The sequence below is a fragment of the Arachis stenosperma genome, chromosome 8, assembly GCF_014773155.1.
Source record: "Arachis stenosperma cultivar V10309 chromosome 8, arast.V10309.gnm1.PFL2, whole genome shotgun sequence".
Lineage (NCBI taxonomy): Eukaryota > Viridiplantae > Streptophyta > Magnoliopsida > Fabales > Fabaceae > Arachis > Arachis stenosperma.
The window spans coordinates 27,534,538-27,554,828 of record NC_080384.1 but is presented as its reverse complement, the minus strand read 5'-3'; the positions used below and the strand labels follow the sequence as shown (position 1 = coordinate 27,554,828).

The following is a 20,291-nucleotide window of genomic DNA, read 5'->3' as shown; positions in this document are numbered from 1 at the left end:
ATTTCTCTTAGTTTTATATATGTAATATTTTATACCAATTAGTTTAAAGTTTACGACGGGCTTCTTCTTTTTCTATGGCGGCAATTTCTCAGCTTTTGAAGGTTATTCATGGCTCAAGTGGAAGGGAGTGGGTTCAAGAGCGTCAAAATCTGTGGCTAGCCATAACAATAGCGGAAGCACCGCCAGCAAACAAAACAATGAACATGCATGAAAACATTGCATCGATAATAACAGAATAATGGAAGAATTCGATCAAGTTTTCTTGAGTACTTTTGTAGTGTAAAGGTCGTCCTGTGTTAAAAGAGGAAAATAGTTTTTTTTGTCAGTGTCAATTTGTTTATTCATCCCATAAAAAAAGAAAAAAATAATAACAATAATAAGTAAATTTAATTTACCTGATAACTTTTGATAATAGATTAACCTTTAGAGTACTACACTCTCTACTTTACCTGGAATGCACTAGCTTTCGCCAACAATGAAGGTTAAGTTCATATTAAATTTCAAAAATTTTTAAATGAAGACAAGATGTATATTTTTTAATACCAATTAAATTTAACCTTAGCTTGAATACATTTAAAAATGTAAATGAAAACCATTTTATTAACCAGCATCTATATCTTTTTGGCCGATTATCATTTTTGCTTTTTTTATACTGATTATTAATTAATTAATTATTGCATCGGTTCATTTGAAATTGGTAAAATAAACGCATACTTTCTTTTGTTGTAATTAAAAAGAAATTTCATTAAATACATAAATATCATAGTTATATCCACATTAGAATTCAAAACACATTAAGTATTACAAATCAAACAACAATTTAAAGTAGTATCTGAACATATTAAACTAAAAAGCATGCAGATCCTCCACAGCCTCATGATCGCTTCCACATTGGCTGAAAGCATCTTCAACTTCAGGCATAGGATCAAACAGAACATGAATCTGAACAAAATTGAAATCCTCTCAGTTATTGATATTCTGAAATACTAATAATTGAACAAATTATAAAAATTATACACCAGACCTTATGTTCATTCATCTCAGCAGCAGCCTCAAAAATATTAATAACAGAGGCATCATCCCAAATTTGTTGAACAATATACACAGATCGATTCATCTCATAACCCACAGGCCTAGCATCAACTATGAATACAACCTCTTTGTGCAAAAGACTTGAAATGAGTTTCAATGGAACAACTTTGCAATAAGACCCTAAAAAAAACAAAATAGTTAACAAATAGCATAATAATAATTTATGTTTTTCTTAGGAATGTCAAAAGATACAAACTAACTATATCTATATCTATATACTAATTAAAACCACAATTGGATGATAACCTGATTCAACTCTGGATGATTATCCAAAAAGTTTGAGCATCTTGTCTTTATTATTTGCAAGACCTCACAATCTTTAAAAACAAATATATTGTTGCCATTTGCGTGAGACACTACAATCTTCAAGCAGAATCTTGAAAACCATGAGAAAACAAGGAAAATTTTAGTTAACATTGAAATAATAATTAGTTACCAAAATAGAATAAAATTAAAGAACAAGACACCTTGGGACAGCATCAATGCATTGAAGCTGACATAGATCACATGATAAAATATTTTTATTAGCTGACACAAGAGAACCACATAAACAAGTTGAGAACCACCACTTATGATTCTTCAAAACAGATGATATAGTTCCCAGAATAAAAACGAAACTACCCTGCCAGCAAAGGAAAAATTATTACAGCATTTCAAATTTCAAATAATTTACAAAACTATCATTTACTAACTTTTCAGCGTATGATATAACAAGAATAACAAAAACAAATGATCTAAGAGATTTTATTACAAATGAGAAAAAATATACGTTCTTAGCATCAGAATAGCAACGATTGGGTGAAATAAGATCAGTAATAATATCTTCAACAGTTTCTGATTGAATAGAATTATGACACACTACTTGAGTCTTGTAATCTTTCCCAGTTGCATACTGCAAATAGGTGTCATAGATTGGTGGAAAAATGGGACCGTGAAGCCTTGCCTGGGATAATTTGGTTAGAATAAGTATCCGATGCATAGATTCAGAAAAAAAAAATTGCATGAACATGTTGTAACATAGGGTGAGGAATCATACATTGATATAATCATCGGTTGCAGCTGGTTCCGGATTATGACTAAAGACATTTACAATTTTAAAGCACCCGGAGTAATCTCGATCAACTGCAGAATTAATTTCAACCTTGAAAATTTTCTCCTCTCCAACAACATCATCAAACATATGTGGAGAATATGACCGACGGACCTTCGGAGATCAATATAAAAATATCAAGAAACTTGAACACAAAAAAATTAATAAAGTTAAATGAGGTTCGCTGTGAAAGAGTTCGTACTACAAACACATTAGGATCAATAGGAAATTCTTCTTCTATCCTGAGAAATGCTTCAGAACAAGTTTTTTCAAATAGTTTTGTTGCCGCATTATCAAGCAGAACAAACAAAACAGCACACCCACCATGGTGAATCTTTATCCGAATCCCATATCTAACACAATTAATAACTAAGAATAAGAACTAAAACCAATAAATTTGTTTAACAACAAACAGAGATGTGCATAACAAAGAACTAACAAAAAATCCAAAAGATTGATACTTAATCTATTCCATAATAGAGTTAAATATGAACCTTACTTGACCATAACATGTTCAATACATGAACCACAAGCATCACAAAGGGAGAGATCCTCATGCTCGACAACGGCATGACCACATACACATGAGTAGTACCACGAATCTGGTTCATCCATAACTTCCTTAATTGTCCCAATAATGAAGTAATGACCATCCTGTAGAATTTTAAAAATATTGATATACTATAGAAATGATTTAAGAAACCAGATTTCAAAAACCGACACACATGTTTAATAAATTGAAGTTTAAATATTAAATGGAGAGCTTGTGAATCTTAAATAGTACCCCATTATCTGCACAATGATCTTGAATATTATTGATCTCCTTGGGATTGAAAAAATCACCATCAACTTTAGAAACTAAGTATCCAAGCTCATTGGTCACAAGTCTTGAGAATCCATAACTGGCAACACTAAATCTACATACAAGATAAAATAACTAATCCTCATAATACAAAACATATACACGAATACCAAGAAAATAAGCATAGCAGGTTCTACCTTAACACTTTTTTTTATCACAACTAACCTGCTTAGGAACTCAACAGATTCAGGAATGTCAGGATTAATGAATAACCTAGAGACATTCATCACATTCTGCAGCATTACCCCACCTGCATGCAAGAATCCTATTCTATTAAACTTAAACTATATCTAAATTAAAAGGTCAAAAAACAGAAAAGCAACTATTAGGTTAAAATTTCACTGAATATGTCTCAAACTAACCTTCAATTGCTTTGATTTTAAAAGACTCGAGAACAATCAGCGGAGATCTTGGATATTTTTGTAAGTTATCATATTCCAACAGATCACAAGCATTTCCAAACACATTGCATTGTACCTTTTTACTAAACAAATAAGTTTCAACAGATCAAAAGAATCTAACTATATATTTAGCGTTACAAACATAAAGGCTGCAACAAAAAAATATAATTAATAGAAGATAACTAATGATATGGGAGAAAATGAGAGAGACAATACCCATTAGAAAAAACTTCGAGCATAACTGCTTTGATCATCTTGCCATATGATGCTACATCTCTTTCTTTTCGAACACCAGTAATGATCCCAACAAAATCTAATAATTAGATTGAAACATATACAAATTTGAATCAGAAACCACATTTTCTAAAATATAATACTATGTTTCTAAGAGGGAAGAGCAAGAAAGTTGTACGAACCAATGAGAAAATCATCGTTCTTTGTTCTTTGATCAATTTTATCTATTGATGTAAACTACAAACCCGAACGAGGTATCCTTACAGATATCACAGAAACAACAGAGGTCTTATATTGGAACAAAAGTCTGAACTAATGTTTTGCCACTCTGTTAAAACCAGTGTTTGGTACAACCATAAAATGGGTCATCAAGTACACCTCTCCTTTTGTTAGAGACACAGCAAAATTTGGTATGAGATGATCTCTAATGGTTGCTTGGATCTTGTGTAACTACAGTTGAAAAAAAATATGCTTCATATTTCGAGTTATTTAACTTATTTAGGTATTCCAACACCATAAAAACATTTGATTAAAAAAACAAAACAACAAAAATATATCACTTTGCAATAAAATAAAAAATTCCTTCTGCATATTTAAAAAAAAAGTTTCAACAACTTAAAAAAATCCTAACATCAAATAAAACTAACCTTCTCATCCATTAACACCATATGCAACAGATGTTGAGAAGGATCCAAAGCAGGATTCTTTTGGTACCATAACTTCACAACTTTAACATGCACTTTCCATGATTCTCTCCATGGAGTGATTTTCTCCACCAGATTAACACGGTTATTCATTTCCAACATATATAGAATAAGAACACCAAAAGCAGAAAATATAGAGAGAAAAATTCAGAACTAAGATGAGAAGATAAACAGATGAGTTGGAGTTATAAACTCCTGAATTTAACAAACGCTAAAGCTTACAATGTAAGCTTCACATATGGGACAGAGATAGACTAATAGGCATACATAGATTGATATGACTACACACATCATTTAGGAAGATGTCACAAGTAACCAAATACTCATGGGAAAAGAGCAAAAACAGTTTAGGAAGAGCCCTCTTCCAAATTACCGAATACCTAACACATATAGTTGATTCGACAATTCACAATAAAGCAAAAACAGAATTTGATCAGTCAACTATACCTACCACTACAGTTAACTTCAGTCCAATAGCACAAAGAAAATTATATAATTTATAATGAGTAAACCCCGAATAAGAAAATTATTTCACACAAACACCAATAGCACAAACATAGGAGAGAACCATTGATTTACAAAAACAAGTAACAATCAGGATGATCAAATCAAAAACCAAACAATTCAAAATTAAAGGATGAATCCAGAGAAAAGTAACAATTAACACACAAAAAAATGAAATTGGAGAAGGAATCGAGGAAGAGATTAAAAAGCAGGAGAATGGAACGATACCCCACATATGCCTCCTGAATGCTGGTGGCAACTTGTGCTATCCAAAACGGAGAAATCGAGATGGAAAATGAGGTATGATAGAGACAGAGAGATAGAGGCACGTTGGGGAGAAGGGACAAACGCGAGGAATAGAACAGGACCCTCATGGTGGGATCGAATGGAATCGTAGAGATACCCATAGCTTCTGTGCATGTGGCCAAAGCCGAGGAGAGAAGCCAAACCCTCAACTGAGGATGGGGGTACGGACATGGTACGTGGGATGGAGATTGGGTTAGGGATGGAGGAGATGGGGGTGAGGTAGTAACGTGTTTTAGGGTTCCCTAATCAAGTGAAACTGATGAATTTGGTAAAAAAAATTAGAATAACTCAAATTATATCAATTTAATTACGCTTATGGTTCAATTGAGATGATTATATTAATAAAAACAAAATCTTGCAACTAAGTGTTTTTAGAGTCACAGAAAAAAATTATCAATACTTTTAGATATTTAATTTTTTAATTTTATGCAAATTCAATGTATTAAAAAAACAAATTGAATTGATTTCTTTAAAAAACAAAAATATGGTTCATCTGTTAAAAGAGATACGTTTTAAGTAAAAAAAAAACGAAAACAAAATCAATTGAGATCTAGATATATTCACAAAAACTAAATTTAAAATATTAACAATATATTTTTTTTGGAAAAAAAATAATATTAAATTTAAAAAAGTAAATAATCAAGTTTTTTAATAAAATTTAATATTTTCAAAAAGACATAGTCAAGTAACTTTTTGATATTGGATAAAATAACTGTATTTAAAAAATGACTTTTTAAACGAAAAAAAAAAATCAAAGTAAAATATGAAAATATGAACCATCAAATTCTATTCACTAAAGAAGAGGGTATATCTTAGATGAGTACAATAATTATGTACTTATAGAATATGCTATATTTGTATAGACCATTATATTATATTACATAGAAATCAAAGGTTAATATAAAAGAAGAACATTTATAGACTCTAATAAATACATAACATTTTAGTGTATAATTAAGTACTTTAAATAACAATACTATAATACAAAATCTTTTAAATAGTAATAGAATCTTTTATTTTGAAACAATTAAATATGAAATACGTAAAAACAAAATATATGAAAAAGGGATCTTGCGTGAAGGAATCGCAAGAAAAGAGAGCTGGCGGCGAAATCAGAGAGGAGCAGCTACACCCTTCTTGAGGAGAAGCCACGCTGGAGGAGAACGTCCACCTTAGATGTGTAGGGGCCAGAAACGCGGAGAGCTCTCCACACTGAATATGAAACCACATCATATTTCAAGAACTATCAGGTTGCTCAGGGTACTCACAATTTAATTGATTTTGGAGTACTGAGGATTGATGGCTAGTTGTTTGAGATATCTTGTACAGAAAAAAAAGAATTACAAAAAACTTTTGCTTATTATGCTTTTCTAGTATAAAGAATTTGTATCAAATTTAAGAGTGAAATAATATTAAATTCGTCCAAAATTATTTTGGAGTAAAATAAAATATTTAAAATATTAGACATCAAATTAGAATTTGGCCTAAATATTAAAATAACAAAATAAAATAAAATTGTATGCATAGAGTAGAGTCTAATCCAAATTAAAATCAAATTTTTTTACAGATTAAAATCAAATTTGTATTGATATTATCTGACTTTTCTTTCTATAAAAAGATAAATAATTGTTTTTTTATTAATAAAATGGTCATATGTTATTTTTATTAATATATTAACATATATTATCTTTCTATTTTTTTTTTTTGGAAAAAACAATATCGGATTAAAAAAAGTAAATAACTAAGTTTTTTAATAAAATTGAATATTTTCAAAACCACATAGTCAAATAACTTTTTGATATTAGATAAAATAACTGTATTTAAAAAATGGCTTTTTAAACAAAAAAAGAAATCAAAATAAAATATGAAAATATGAAAATATGAATCATCAAATTTATCCACTAAAAAGAGGGTATATTTTAAATGAACACAACAATTATGTGCTTATAGAATATCCCATATTTATATAGACCATTTGATTATATAAAAGAAGAACATTGATAAAATCTAATAAATACATAACATTTTAGTGCATAATTAAGTATTTTAAATGTCAATACTCTAATACAAAATCTTTTTTAATACAAAGAATTTGTATCAAATGTAAGAGTGAAATAATATTAAACTCGTCCAAAATGATTTTGAATTAAAATAAAATATTTAAAATATCAGACATCAAATTAGAATTTGGCCTAAATGTTAAAACCAAAATAAAAAAATAGAAGACAGAAGGCACCAAGAAAAATTGATACATAAAATCTGGATGATCATTTTAAAATAATTATGATTGATGATATTTTTTCTTAACAGGTAATTATGAAATTATTTTGAATAAATTTTTACATGTTTTCAACTATTAAAAATTAAATGAATTTGGTTTATTATAATAATTAATGTAATTATTTTTTAATAATGTAAAATAATTTAATTATTTTCAAGTAATATAAAATAATTTAATTTCTTACATTATGTTATTAAAAATAGTATAGTATAATAATTAATTTTAATAAATGAAAAATATTTTTATATGTGTTGATATGTATATATATATATATATATATATATATATATATATATATATATATATATATATATATATATATATATATATTCTACATTTATAAAGCGTATGAATACTCTTCTTTCATAACATCCTTTAATATTCATTTAATAGAATCTAATCGTTCATAAAAAATGGTCCATTTAGTGCACACAAAATGGTTGAGACGATTTTAGACATACCCCAAAGAAGATGTTCCTCTCTAAAGAAAACGTAGACCAAAACAAAACTATAAATAACACAGATAAGATTAGAAAATATAACAAAAAACTACATTATATCTTATCAAAAACTTCCTTAAATACAACATTTTCAATCCTGGTAGGATCAACTAATTCTTCATTACAAAGTAAAATCTTAAGACCCTTTCTATTCCTAACTCGGGAAAGAGCTACATAAAGTTGACCGTGACAAAACACAGGACGACACAAGAACAAACCGACTGTTGATAATGTCTGACCCTGGCTTTTGTTGATTGTCATCACAAATGACAAAGAAACTGGGAATTGACGGCGTTGGAATTTAAACGGTATAACCGTATCACTAGGTATCGAATTCATTCTGGTGATAAAAATTTTATCCCCAACATTGCTACCAGAAACAATATCCGCACCAATCACATTTGTCGCTAGATCTCGCACAACAAGTTGAGTTCCATTACACAAACCCCCAGCTGGATCAACATTCCTCAACAAAATAATATGCACGCCTATTTTCAACTTCAACAAATGATTAGGTAGACCCGAACACCTAATCTGATTCAAGAATTCAACATTTATCCAATCAACATCAACATCAAAATAGGCATCACTATCACATATCGAATCAGTAATGAGATAATTTTTCTCCTCACCGGGCAACAAATCAACTATATAATTGTTTATTTCTTCAACACTCTTGATAGTCGGAGCCAATATTGCCCTATCCTGGAAAAAGCTTGGATCACGAAAATTCTAAACCAAATTTGGATAGATTGTATTTACAATATCTTCCACTGAATTTTCCAAAACAGGAATGATAAGATTAGAAGGAATATCAACAAAAAGTTTATCATTGACCAGAGTTCTACATAGACCTTCACCGATTTGAAGTATCCAATCTAAAAATGACCTTAACTCCTGAGCAGTTGATTGTTCCAATCCACTTGCTAACCTCATATTTTTTGTCAATTGCAAAACTTCGCAGTATTTCCAGAGGATAGAAGAATTTATGGATACCATCACAATCTCAGCACGAGAACCTTTTGGAATAACTGGCAAGACTTGCCTGAAATCACCACCAAGAACGACCACCTTCCTACCAAAAGGTAAATCTTTATTCCTATCAAAGACTGAAACCATTATATCCCACAACATCCTATCGAGCGCTTCAAATGCTAATTTGTTAGTCATCGGCGCCTCATCCCAAATAATCAAATCGGCCAATCGGACTATCTCAGCTTTTAGACTATCCTTCTTAATCCGACAAACAGTGTCTTCAGTCAGCTCAAAAGGAATATTGAACATAGAATGCGCCGTCTTACCACCAGGTAACAACAGAGAAGCAATACCACTAGAAGCAACGTTTATAACAATCTTTTTCTTAGATCACAATCTAGCTGACAAAATTCTGTACAAAAAAGTTTTTCCAGTGCCACCAAACCCGTACACAAAAAAAAAGAATCCATTCCTCTTATTCGAAACACAATCAATAATTTTATCGTAGACCACCCTCTGTTCTTCATTTAACTTAAAGATATTTGCATCGTACTCATGAGTCAAAGAAACAGTATCATACTGCAACTCACGCAACAGCATCAAATTGCTAAATTGAGAGACTAAAGAGTTATTAGGAACTGGCATGCCAGCATAATTTCTCAATGATTTTACATTACTCTGCAATAGTTTCTCAATCTCCAACAAACAAAATGCTTGCAACTCGTCCTGACTCATCGTTAGATCTACGTTTAATAATAATTAATAAATATTAGCTCCATAATATCATTTCTGTACTATGTGCGTGCATGTGTACCTACTTATCATATAATAAATTCATGATGAACAAAATTCTTACCGAGATATTGCAGCTTATGTCTTCTGCGATAAAGAATATCATCAGACAAATAAGCCCAAGTTTGTTCCTAAACTGACAGAGGTCTTCCCATGGAACCAGATAGCAACAACATCATAAAAAGCCTCCTTAGCTGTGCAGCTGACGCTAACTCGGTGACTTCCTTAATAGCAGAAACATACTCCTTATCATCTATCAAGAATCCCATGGTGGAACATGCCTCTTGAAATGTATCATAAGTAACACCATTCATAGTTTTTATACTTTAAAAACTGGTACAACCTCTCTGTACATTCAAAAGCATCAGCATGTAGAAAAGTTCACCAAATGAGGGATGAGCGAAACTCAATCTTCCAATTGAGAATCCCCTCTGTCTTGGCTTTCACTCCCTGCTATTCAAACAATAGACAAATTTGCCTGGATATTCAACATATGTTAAAGACCACCCCTCCAGGAATCGCCTGTTGGCCATCATCCAACCCGTAAACATCATCAGTAAATCTTTGTTGCGCAAATAAACATGAGTAATGATATCAGCATCATCGAATACAACATGTTACTGGTTCAGCAAGTGAAAAGTCAACCTCTGTACCGCCGGCCATCTATGATGAATATCATAAGCAAAAATTCTCCACATGGATTCAAACGGTGATAAATAACGACAATCGTAATACTGTTTGATCTCATCAACCACATGAGAAGATTCACAACATCATATGTTTCTCCAACAGTTGCAGTCACCTGATCCGGACCCTTATTGACATACTTAAAAGGATACTTAATGACGTTTGACTTGTTACATAACTTAAAATTTATGTGAGCTTGATATTTCATTAACAGCAATGGATTATAGGGCACAACAAATCTGTTATCAATATCAACATCATTGATCTTCACTGTCACACCCGTATTACGACGTCTATATATTGGATAGCCATCCTCATCAAAGCTCGTTTGGTCAACGAATCTTTTTGGATAAAATTTTGAGCACTTACCATCTTTCATGCAAGGAGAACTCGGTCTAAGTCGACCGTAGGGACCATGAAAAATGTACTTGGTGACGACATTATAAAGAGATGAAAATTTCTGGGGATTGGGTAGCTCGGCACAGATGAATTCATCAATAATTTTAACACTTTGTAAGTTGCTTTCCACGTTAAGCCAAAGTAACATGTGTGCATGCGGTAGACCTCTTTTTTGGAACTCAATAGTATACATACCTAAAAAATACAAAAACATCCTAAAGAAGCCAGACAATTACATGTCTGAAGACAACAGACAGAAATTGAGATGCTAAGCGAGAAAAGAACATACCTGCATTAAGTGGACCAAAAAACACACCTTCCTTGAGATCGCTAAGGAGGCACTTCAACTTGGCATGAAAGACATGACAAGAGATATCAGGACGATCAGCAATGGGAATTCGCTCTCGCTTTGTGAATCACTAAAATTCAGGCTAATTCGGATTACACGTAATAGTGAGGAATAAATCTGGATAGCCAAAATGTTTACAAATTGCCATGGCATCCTGACAACGGTTAAACATATAACGTCTACCACCAGTGAAGGAAGAAGGCAAAATGATTCGTGTCCCAATTGAAGAAGCTTCATCATCGCCATGACGCATAGCCTCCTCTATTCCTTGAAGGACTTCTCCTCTAATTGTACTTTGCTTCATTCTAATTTCATACAACCTTTGGGACTCAATCATAGTGAAACAATCAACAATAAATTGCTGAAATAATAGCCTACACTTGTGAATAATTCCATCTTTGTGCTCCCTAATCTGGAGAAGAAAACATATGAATTCCCTGAGGGAAACCCTTGTTCTCCTTCCAGGAACATATCCAGGCTGTTCACCTCGATAACCAATGTTCAGCTGGTAACCATCCTCGCGATATGGAAACAACAAAGGATATTGTAAGGGCTAATACAGAGCATGAGTTTCATAAATACGTTGCAACTGACCACCAGTAGATCGAACAATAAGTTAGGACCATGATTCGACGAATCAAAATCTCTAACAATCAAAGCAGCAACTTCATCATAAGAGGGAGCACTGTAAATTCTTCGATCAACCTTCCTTTGCGAATACAACTTCAAAGAGAGAATCTTAGATGGATGACACTGATAGAATTCTCTGACTCTTTGAAATGATTGTGCTATGACATTATAAGTATCGATCATTTGCAACAACTCAGCTATCAATTCTTTATCTATCTCAGATGTTTGCCTAAAAAACATATACATTAACCACAAAAATATATTTAAAAACCACACAGAATACAATTGTCATATATTTTGATATATCATTATTAGCAAAAAATGACCAATAACACATTATAACGGGAACAAAATATAGTATAACTATCAGATCACAGCTATAAACCTGTTTTCCAATACAAATAACACTAAAACATCAGAAAAATACAATAAAAAGACTGAAACAACAAAATTTCAAACACACATACCCAAAGATTCGCTGCCTATGCATTATCTCATACTGAGTGTCGTATATATATAACTGCGCAAATTTAGGCTTCTGACCAACATCTGGGAGCAAACTTCCAATTCGATGATAATTTTGACCACTTATTATAAACTGCGGTGGACCCCTCCCATCATTCACTGAATCCAATACCTTACCGCCAAGAGACGTGAAGGAAAACATACTATTATAAGATCAAATATTTTTTTGGAAGTACAAACTCTTGCTATCATGTCTGTTAATCAAATTATATAACAGATCTGGGGGCTTTCGAAGATAAGGTAACTGAAAATTTTTTTTTGAGCAACAAACAGTAAAAATAGGACGATTAACTGTAGAGTCCTTTTTAACACGTTCTAATAACCAAAAACACATGCCACAAAATGAACAATCATAGTTAGGATCACCAACATCAAGGCAACCTGAAAAATATAAGGTAAAAAAAAATATGCACAATAACAAAAGAATTTCATCTCAATTATATGGCACGAAATAGATTCAACATAAAATGAATAAAACATTAGCATACATATATAATATAGACTAAATACTTGACTTCTTTAAATTTTGTCAAAAAAAAATATATCACAAAACACTACTTCTATTTTACACTGACTGAATAATATCTCATCATAGAAGCACTATGGAATCTTTTAGCACTAAGTAAATAAGAATAATATTTTACTATTCTTGAATAATAAATGATTTAAGAAAGAGAACGTACCTTGTATCTCACTTTGCAAGAACAGAGGATGATCAATAACAGAACCAACTTGACTGAATGAATTTATCGAAGGATCATATATTTTTGATTGGTCTATATCATCCATTTTGATTTAAAATAACACAAACTTAAGTAAATATATATTCGACAACGAAATATAAAAAAATTAATGATGAAATAAGAAATCAATTAATTATCTAATAATGAGCTTCCAAATTGAACATTAAAAATGTAATAAACTATGAAAACCAATGAAAATTAAACATTGACTTATCAACTAACTAAATATAAATAAAGCTAAATGCACATTCAAGAACAGTTTGATTTTTGTTAACATTAGAATAGACTTTGTTTCATTATTTTAATCACTCATACTAACTATCAAGGTTCAAATTAAATAATCTAAATTACTATTAGAATCATTTTGTATTTTTTTAGACTTTAATGACTCAATTGGTCAGTAGAATTTTGTAAAATTTTTAACCAAGTTCCAATATTTTTTTATTTTAATTGAGTCATTCCACAATTTTTTTTCTTAATTGGCTGCCAAGGCTTTCTGTTTCTTTTAATTAAATCCATGCACCATATTCTTTGTTGTAAACATCTCCTTATAAAATTGATCGAATCACTATCAAGAGAGGCATAATTGAAAAAACTAAAAAAAAATTTGACGAACAGAACTAAAAGAAAAAATATTTATATGAAACTAATAGAAGATTTCCAAAAATTAGAGGAACCGACAGAATAATTAATTTTTTTTAAGATACAACTAGGGGTGTGCATGGCCCGGCTCGGTCCGGCCCGAAGACCCGGCCCGGCCCCGAACACTTTAGGAGTTAATTTGGTGTGATTTCACCGGGTCTAGGGCCGGGTAAGGGTCTTAAAAATAGACCCGATCATTATTTTGGGTCGGGTCTGGGCCATGGCTCGGGTCACCCAAAATCGGCCCGGTGGCTCGGTCATCATACACAATTAATATTTTATGTTATTAGTGATGGATGATGACTTTTTTTATGTGGAATTTAAGTATTGTAAACCTTAATATTTTATGTTATTCGTTATTATAAGACTATAAGTTAATGTTTTATGTTTAAAATGCATAAGATTTTAGACTAATTAATGCATAATATTGTGTTATTTGTATTGATTTAAATATTTGGTGATATTAGACAATATTAGTATTGATTATGATTATGTTTTAATTTTAGAGAAGCGTTGGTTCTTGTTTTATTTTTCTAAGTGAATTTTACCATGTCAAATAATAGTTGGAGTGTTGAAAATTTAGATATTTTCACATGCTAGCTTATAAGAAGGTATCAAGGTAATGTAATGTTAACGGCTCAGTTTTCACCCGGTTTTTATCCGGTATAATCATGGCTCGAAAGTGTATAGGTTTCATTGGGTCTACGGTCAGGTTCGAGTCTAATAAATAGGTCTGGTATATATTTCGGGTCGGATCTATGTCACATCAAACCCGGTTTCACCCGGCCCATACACATCCCTAGATACAACTATTGATTATGACATCAAATTAAGAAAGTTTCAACAAATATCCCTCGTCTATTATTTAGCTAGAAAAGTTAATTAATTAACTAATTACGTGAATCCAATCACATAACCAAAAAACTCTTCATATTGTCCAAGACAAGAATAAACACTAATTAAACAATTTAATAACCTTTATTACCTGTGTATGTTTGAAACAACTATATAAATTAAACATATATACTGATCTAAATGATTTCATAAAGAATTTTATAATGGCATTAATTATTTCAACCACATAAAACAACTGGTCAGGCTTACGCTAGCTAATATAATTACCTTCAGTAACTGTGCGCTTTGAATCAATTATTAACTATTTTAATCACTTTCAGCCATGTAAACAACAACAACAAAACAATTTCACAATTATGTTAGCTAATTTAATAACAACTTATCACAATTTAGGATTATTATAATTATTTTAAATGATATTTAGAATTATTATATCATGTTTGATTTTACAAATATTAATTGAGTTGTCAAATTAAAAAGAGACCAAGTACAAAAGTCTGGTGATATGTTTAATTAGGAATTCTCTGTGTTACTAAGGGTCCATTTACGAAACTCCAAAAGCTACTTTTTTTTTAACTTTTAACTTATAAAAAGTTACATTAATAGTGTTTGGTACAATTTTTTAGATAAACTTTTAACTTTTCAAAAAGTTATTGAGGAGCTTTTGAAGAAGTTAAAAAATATAACTTCTCCTATTTTCAAAAGCTATTTTATCACTCCTATTGAATGCACAGCTTTAAAACAAGGACTTCTATAATAACTTTCCGAACATAAAATAACTTATTTAAAAGTTGTTATTAATAAAAGTCCTTATATTTTAAACTTTTTTTTTAAAAGAACTTATTTAAGAAGTTTAGCCAAACTGGCCCTAATAGTTAAAGTAAACCTTTTAGGTGTAACAGTGTAAAAAAACAATAATAAATCAGTAAACCAATCTGTTATTAGATATAAACCAAAAGAACTTAAAATATAATTTAACAAAAATAAAATTGGACGGGGATAAAATACTTAAAGATAATATTATACTTGACAAAATAAGATTTGAACTCTGATTAACATTCTAGGACACCTCAACTAAATTTTCTAAAAAATAAAAATAAACAGAAACATTGGAAACATATAAAATAAACAGATAAATTATTAGAAACACAAAGATTAACTACAAAAATATAGGTAGAGCAATAAAAATTACCCAAATAATCATTTAAAGAGAGAGCAAGCATCGAGGAATCGAGGACTTCTAAAACATTACAAACGAAAATAAATTACAAAGACTCCCATAGATATCAAATCAGTGAAAATTGGAGCAAAAAATGCTAAAAATATCACGAAGGTCAATTCAGTACTGACCTCTTACATTTCGATGGTGACTTTGTGTTCGCTTTCTTTTCAAAAAATTCCGGCCTATATTCTCTAGCACAAACAGAATTATGAGACATCTTTGTTACTCGTACTAAATAAAACAAGAGGTTGAAACATAAATCGCAAGAACTACCCCTAATTCATTGCCAAAAACATATCCACATTGTTAAGTTCCTATAAGCAACATGTAAAAAAAAGGGAGGGGGGAGGGGTGGCTGGGAAGAGAACTTGTGAAACACAAACAAAAAACTTATATAACAATGCACAAGTTTGATAACGCAAAAAATGAAAAAAAATAAAGTATTATAATCAACACCAATAACTAATTGATATGAAAAGATAAAGTTGTACAACAATAAACAAATAAAAATAAGAACTGCTGCATTTCATTAAAATATTGATAGTGATATACACAATTAAATATGGCCATCTCTCCTATATAAGGAGGATTCCAACATCTGACTATATATCCTAGTATGTAACCTAAACAGGCTACAACATTAAAAATGTGTCCAATCCCTAGCAAAGTCACCATTACAAAAGAAGGAGTTGAGAATAGACCTAGTTGGCAGATGACTCGAGCCAACACAAAAGGAAAACCCCTATATATGACAATCCTATTTGTTGGACACAATCCAAAAAAGTCAAATCAAAATACCATCCAGCCAGCATGATTACATTTCGATGTATTTGGAATCACAAGCCTTCCTAAACACTTATAGATATACTATATAAAATACCTACACCTAGACACAACAGCTTAATTTCACACCTTAAATCAAACTCCATTAACCTTGGCAATCTTGGACCCACGCCCATCTGCATCAGTAGCCGCCTCTTCAAATTGGAAATTCAAATTCCTCTTGCCCTTGGAGGTGACAACATGATTTTCATGAATAAGCTTCTCTCCATATTGGGAAGGTGCATCAAGAACGTGGGACAACACCTCCTATGACAAAGAAATTAACAAAAGCTATAAAACTCAGTCAAGAATGCAAAATCCATTTAGAAACAGCACACATAGGAAGGAAAAAAATATTATATAACAGTACCTGAGTTTCTTTTTCTGGTGAGCTAAGTAATATATCCAGTTCAGCAAAAAGATCATCACTAACAGTATCATTGTTGGGTGTTTTCTCATCTTTTCTATCTTCACCATTAATTAAGGCAGCAAACTCAGTCCCTCCAAAAACAACAGGCTATTTTCAGCCAAAAAATCTATAAGAACTGGGGATTTAGATAAAATCCCATAACACTCAGAGCAACTTTGTCACTTTTGATAAAAGTTTTTTATGACTCCTTCTTAATACCAATATCCCCTTTTCCACAGGGAATAAATGTGTCTAAATCAGCCTCCTATTCATATGGCATAAGAATTTAAAAATAGTTAAGACCATAACAAAAATTCACCACAACACAATAAAAAAAAAAGAAATGAATAATAAATTTACACAATCTAAAAATAATTATATGTATATGTAACCTTTTTTAGAGTAGACTCATCATCAGCATCATAATCGGAAATTTCAAACATGGCAATAATGGTGGGATCATCACATATTCTCCTAACTCAGAAAGTGCCATAAAATGTATCATATGCGACATATTTGGTATCAACCTCCACCAGTAACTTCTTTCCAATGAGCCCTTGGAATATGGGAGGATAAGTATCCCCACATATAAGCTATTTTTAAAGTAGTGCATAAGAAATACACATTTTGAATAAAACATATCACATCCCATAAAGTGCACAACATACACAAGAAAACTAAGAACATACACTTGCATCTCTTTGAACCTTAGTAAACAAGTCACCACATGATTTCTTAAGCAAATAAGATGCCTCACGATCAAAGAAAAGAAAAATACCCTCCCCACTATGATCTTCAAGTGTTATTTTAATTTTAAATCTGCAGAGAGAAAAAAAAGGAACATAATGATTCAGAATAAATAATACCAAGAAACATTATTTTTATAAACAATCCACAAGACAAAATGAAAAGACATTTTGAACAAAATTTCTGACCTTGGAGTCACATTAGCTATGTACTTCAAACAAAAATCACAGTAATATGCACCATTTTGAGGATAGATACCTTTGCACACACACACGCAGAATACCACCAACCTACATCCTCAATAATACCTCGAATTGTACCAAAAATGATAAAAGAACCCTCCTATGCAATGGGCATTTCAAAATTTGTTAACAATATGAATGAAAAGACAGATCTGAAAATTGTTCTTTGATTTTCTTTTTCAATTTATTTGTGTATAAAATAAACATAAACACAACTAACTCAAAAGAAGACAACCTCATTGTTATCTTGAAGCTCTTCAATAGTGCATTTTCTAGTTAAACGCATGAAATCATCTTTCAAGGAGACAACTTTATCCTTATTTGTAATGAATAGTGGTTGGGTACCATTGACACCTTGCTCAATCATACTAAAAAAATGATGGCAGACACTTGTACTTGTTACTCCAGATTTGTTGTAAATAGAGAATACAATAAAAATCAACAAAATAAACCATGCTAACCTCTGCCTGAATTCAACAATTTCAGGAAGATCAGGATTAAAGAACATTTGAGTCACATACATCACATTTTGAAGACCTACTTGACCTACACAGCAATACAGAAAGAGTTTAGCAAAGTTTATTAGAGACAACACCTACAGTAGCAATGAGATGTACAATAACCAAACAATGTACCCCTAAAGAACTTGACTTTTGCAAGTTGAATGACAACAACAGGCTGCTCCACATACCCAGAGGCAAGGAAATGATTTACTTGATTAACATAGTCCCCAAACAATGCACATCGCACTGTAAGACTGAAACTCAAAATATGACAAAGAATGAAACAGAAGATAAGGAAAAAAGGATTAAAAGATAAAGAGAAACCACGAGAAATGACTCAATCAACATACTCTTTTGAAGTTAATTCCAGCACAATCATTTTCACAATTTTTCCCTCTTTTACATATTCTTTCTCTTTTCCTACTGAAGTTAAAAGACCAATGACATCTATTCCAAATAAACACAACCTATTAAATATTCAAACGATTTATTAAAAAAACTTGAATAACTGAATAGCAAGAAGAGATACACACCAACTAAAAAATCATAATCTTGGGTCATGTTCAGCAGCTCAGAAAAAGAAAACATGTTGAAACAAGTCTTAGGGATAACATCTTCATTAACAGCTACAACAGTGGTTCGGTGAAGGAAAACCAATTTAAATTCATGAGAAGTTGCTTTATAATTACCATGATTTGACACAACAGTAAAGTATGCCATTCTATAAACTTGACCTTCAACTATATGATCCCTAAACCTATTAAGGAGTGGTTTTTTAACTGTAGCTTGAATTTTTTCATACTGGAAATCCAACAAAAGAACAAAATCAGATTAATGAAACACATAATTTAAAGTTGAAAACTTAGAAAACAACAACTAACACCATATTTAAAAGAGAAGCTAATAGGGGCTAACATGCTCATCAAGGAGAATCATCTCCATTGAGTTAGAAACCTCATGGTTACCAAAAGAGGGTACAACCCAAAGCCTTAGAACCCTAACTTTCAACCTCCAAGTCTCTCTAGGAGGATGCATCTTAGAAATCATATCAAATAGAGGAGGCATTGCAGAAAAAAGAAAGGAGTTAAACAGAGTTGATGAAATAGATAAAAATGTAAACAAAAAAAATTCTAAAATAGACAGAGTTTAGGAGGAAATAGAACATAGTAGAATGTTTGTGCATTGAATGTAGTTCACCAACCATCCTTTTATAGAAAAAATTCAGCACACAAGGCTCACCTTTTTTAATTCAAATTGAGGATGGAAATGGAGGAAAAACAAAATCTCAATCCATATGCATCTCCATTCAATGGCATAAAGACAACTAATCATAGGACCAAAACCTGAACCAACACAAAAACAGGAAAAAAAGGTGAAACTTTCAAGAAATCAACAAATAGAGACCAAAAATTGAGATATCACACCATACCTACTACAGTCACCTACATGTCATTATACCATAGGAAAGACAGTCATCAACTACCCCAAACAATGATTCTACTCATGACAATGAGAGTTGGTAAATGTGTTAGGTAGGGATACATTCGAAACAGCAGATGAATCGGAAAAAAAAGTATAGACAAACATTAATAAAAATCTGTCAATCACATCAACATTCATGGAACGGATGAGATTGAAATCTCATACCTTGATAATGATTACCAAATTTCCAATGAAGAATATATAGCACAACCTTATTATGTGTGCAGAACACATTTTCATGGGAAGACCAGCTGCTGGATAATTTTTTCTTTGGATAAAGAGATATGCTAGTT

General features: G+C 31.3%; 2 protein-coding genes across 2 annotated transcripts; both read right to left on the bottom strand.

The window, feature by feature from the left end:
- Window positions 1-8,028: 8,028 nt before the first annotated feature.
- On the bottom strand, window positions 8,029-10,055 carry LOC130945701 (uncharacterized). Its single transcript, XM_057874408.1, has 5 exons — window positions 9,883-10,055; window positions 9,806-9,828; window positions 9,395-9,692; window positions 8,737-9,304; window positions 8,029-8,679 (listed from the first exon to the last, which is right to left on the bottom strand). The coding sequence occupies exons 1-5, from the start codon at window positions 10,053-10,055 to the stop codon at window positions 8,029-8,031; spliced, it is 1,713 nt and encodes a 570-aa protein (XP_057730391.1).
- Window positions 10,056-10,227: 172 nt separating this feature from the next.
- Window positions 10,228-13,120, bottom strand: LOC130945700 (uncharacterized). Its single transcript, XM_057874407.1, has 9 exons — window positions 13,015-13,120; window positions 12,603-12,712; window positions 12,274-12,443; window positions 12,133-12,213; window positions 11,771-12,035; window positions 11,322-11,729; window positions 11,117-11,234; window positions 10,395-11,022; window positions 10,228-10,303 (listed from the first exon to the last, which is right to left on the bottom strand). The coding sequence occupies exons 1-9, from the start codon at window positions 13,118-13,120 to the stop codon at window positions 10,228-10,230; spliced, it is 1,962 nt and encodes a 653-aa protein (XP_057730390.1).
- Between the last annotated feature and the right edge of the window lie 7,171 nt (window positions 13,121-20,291).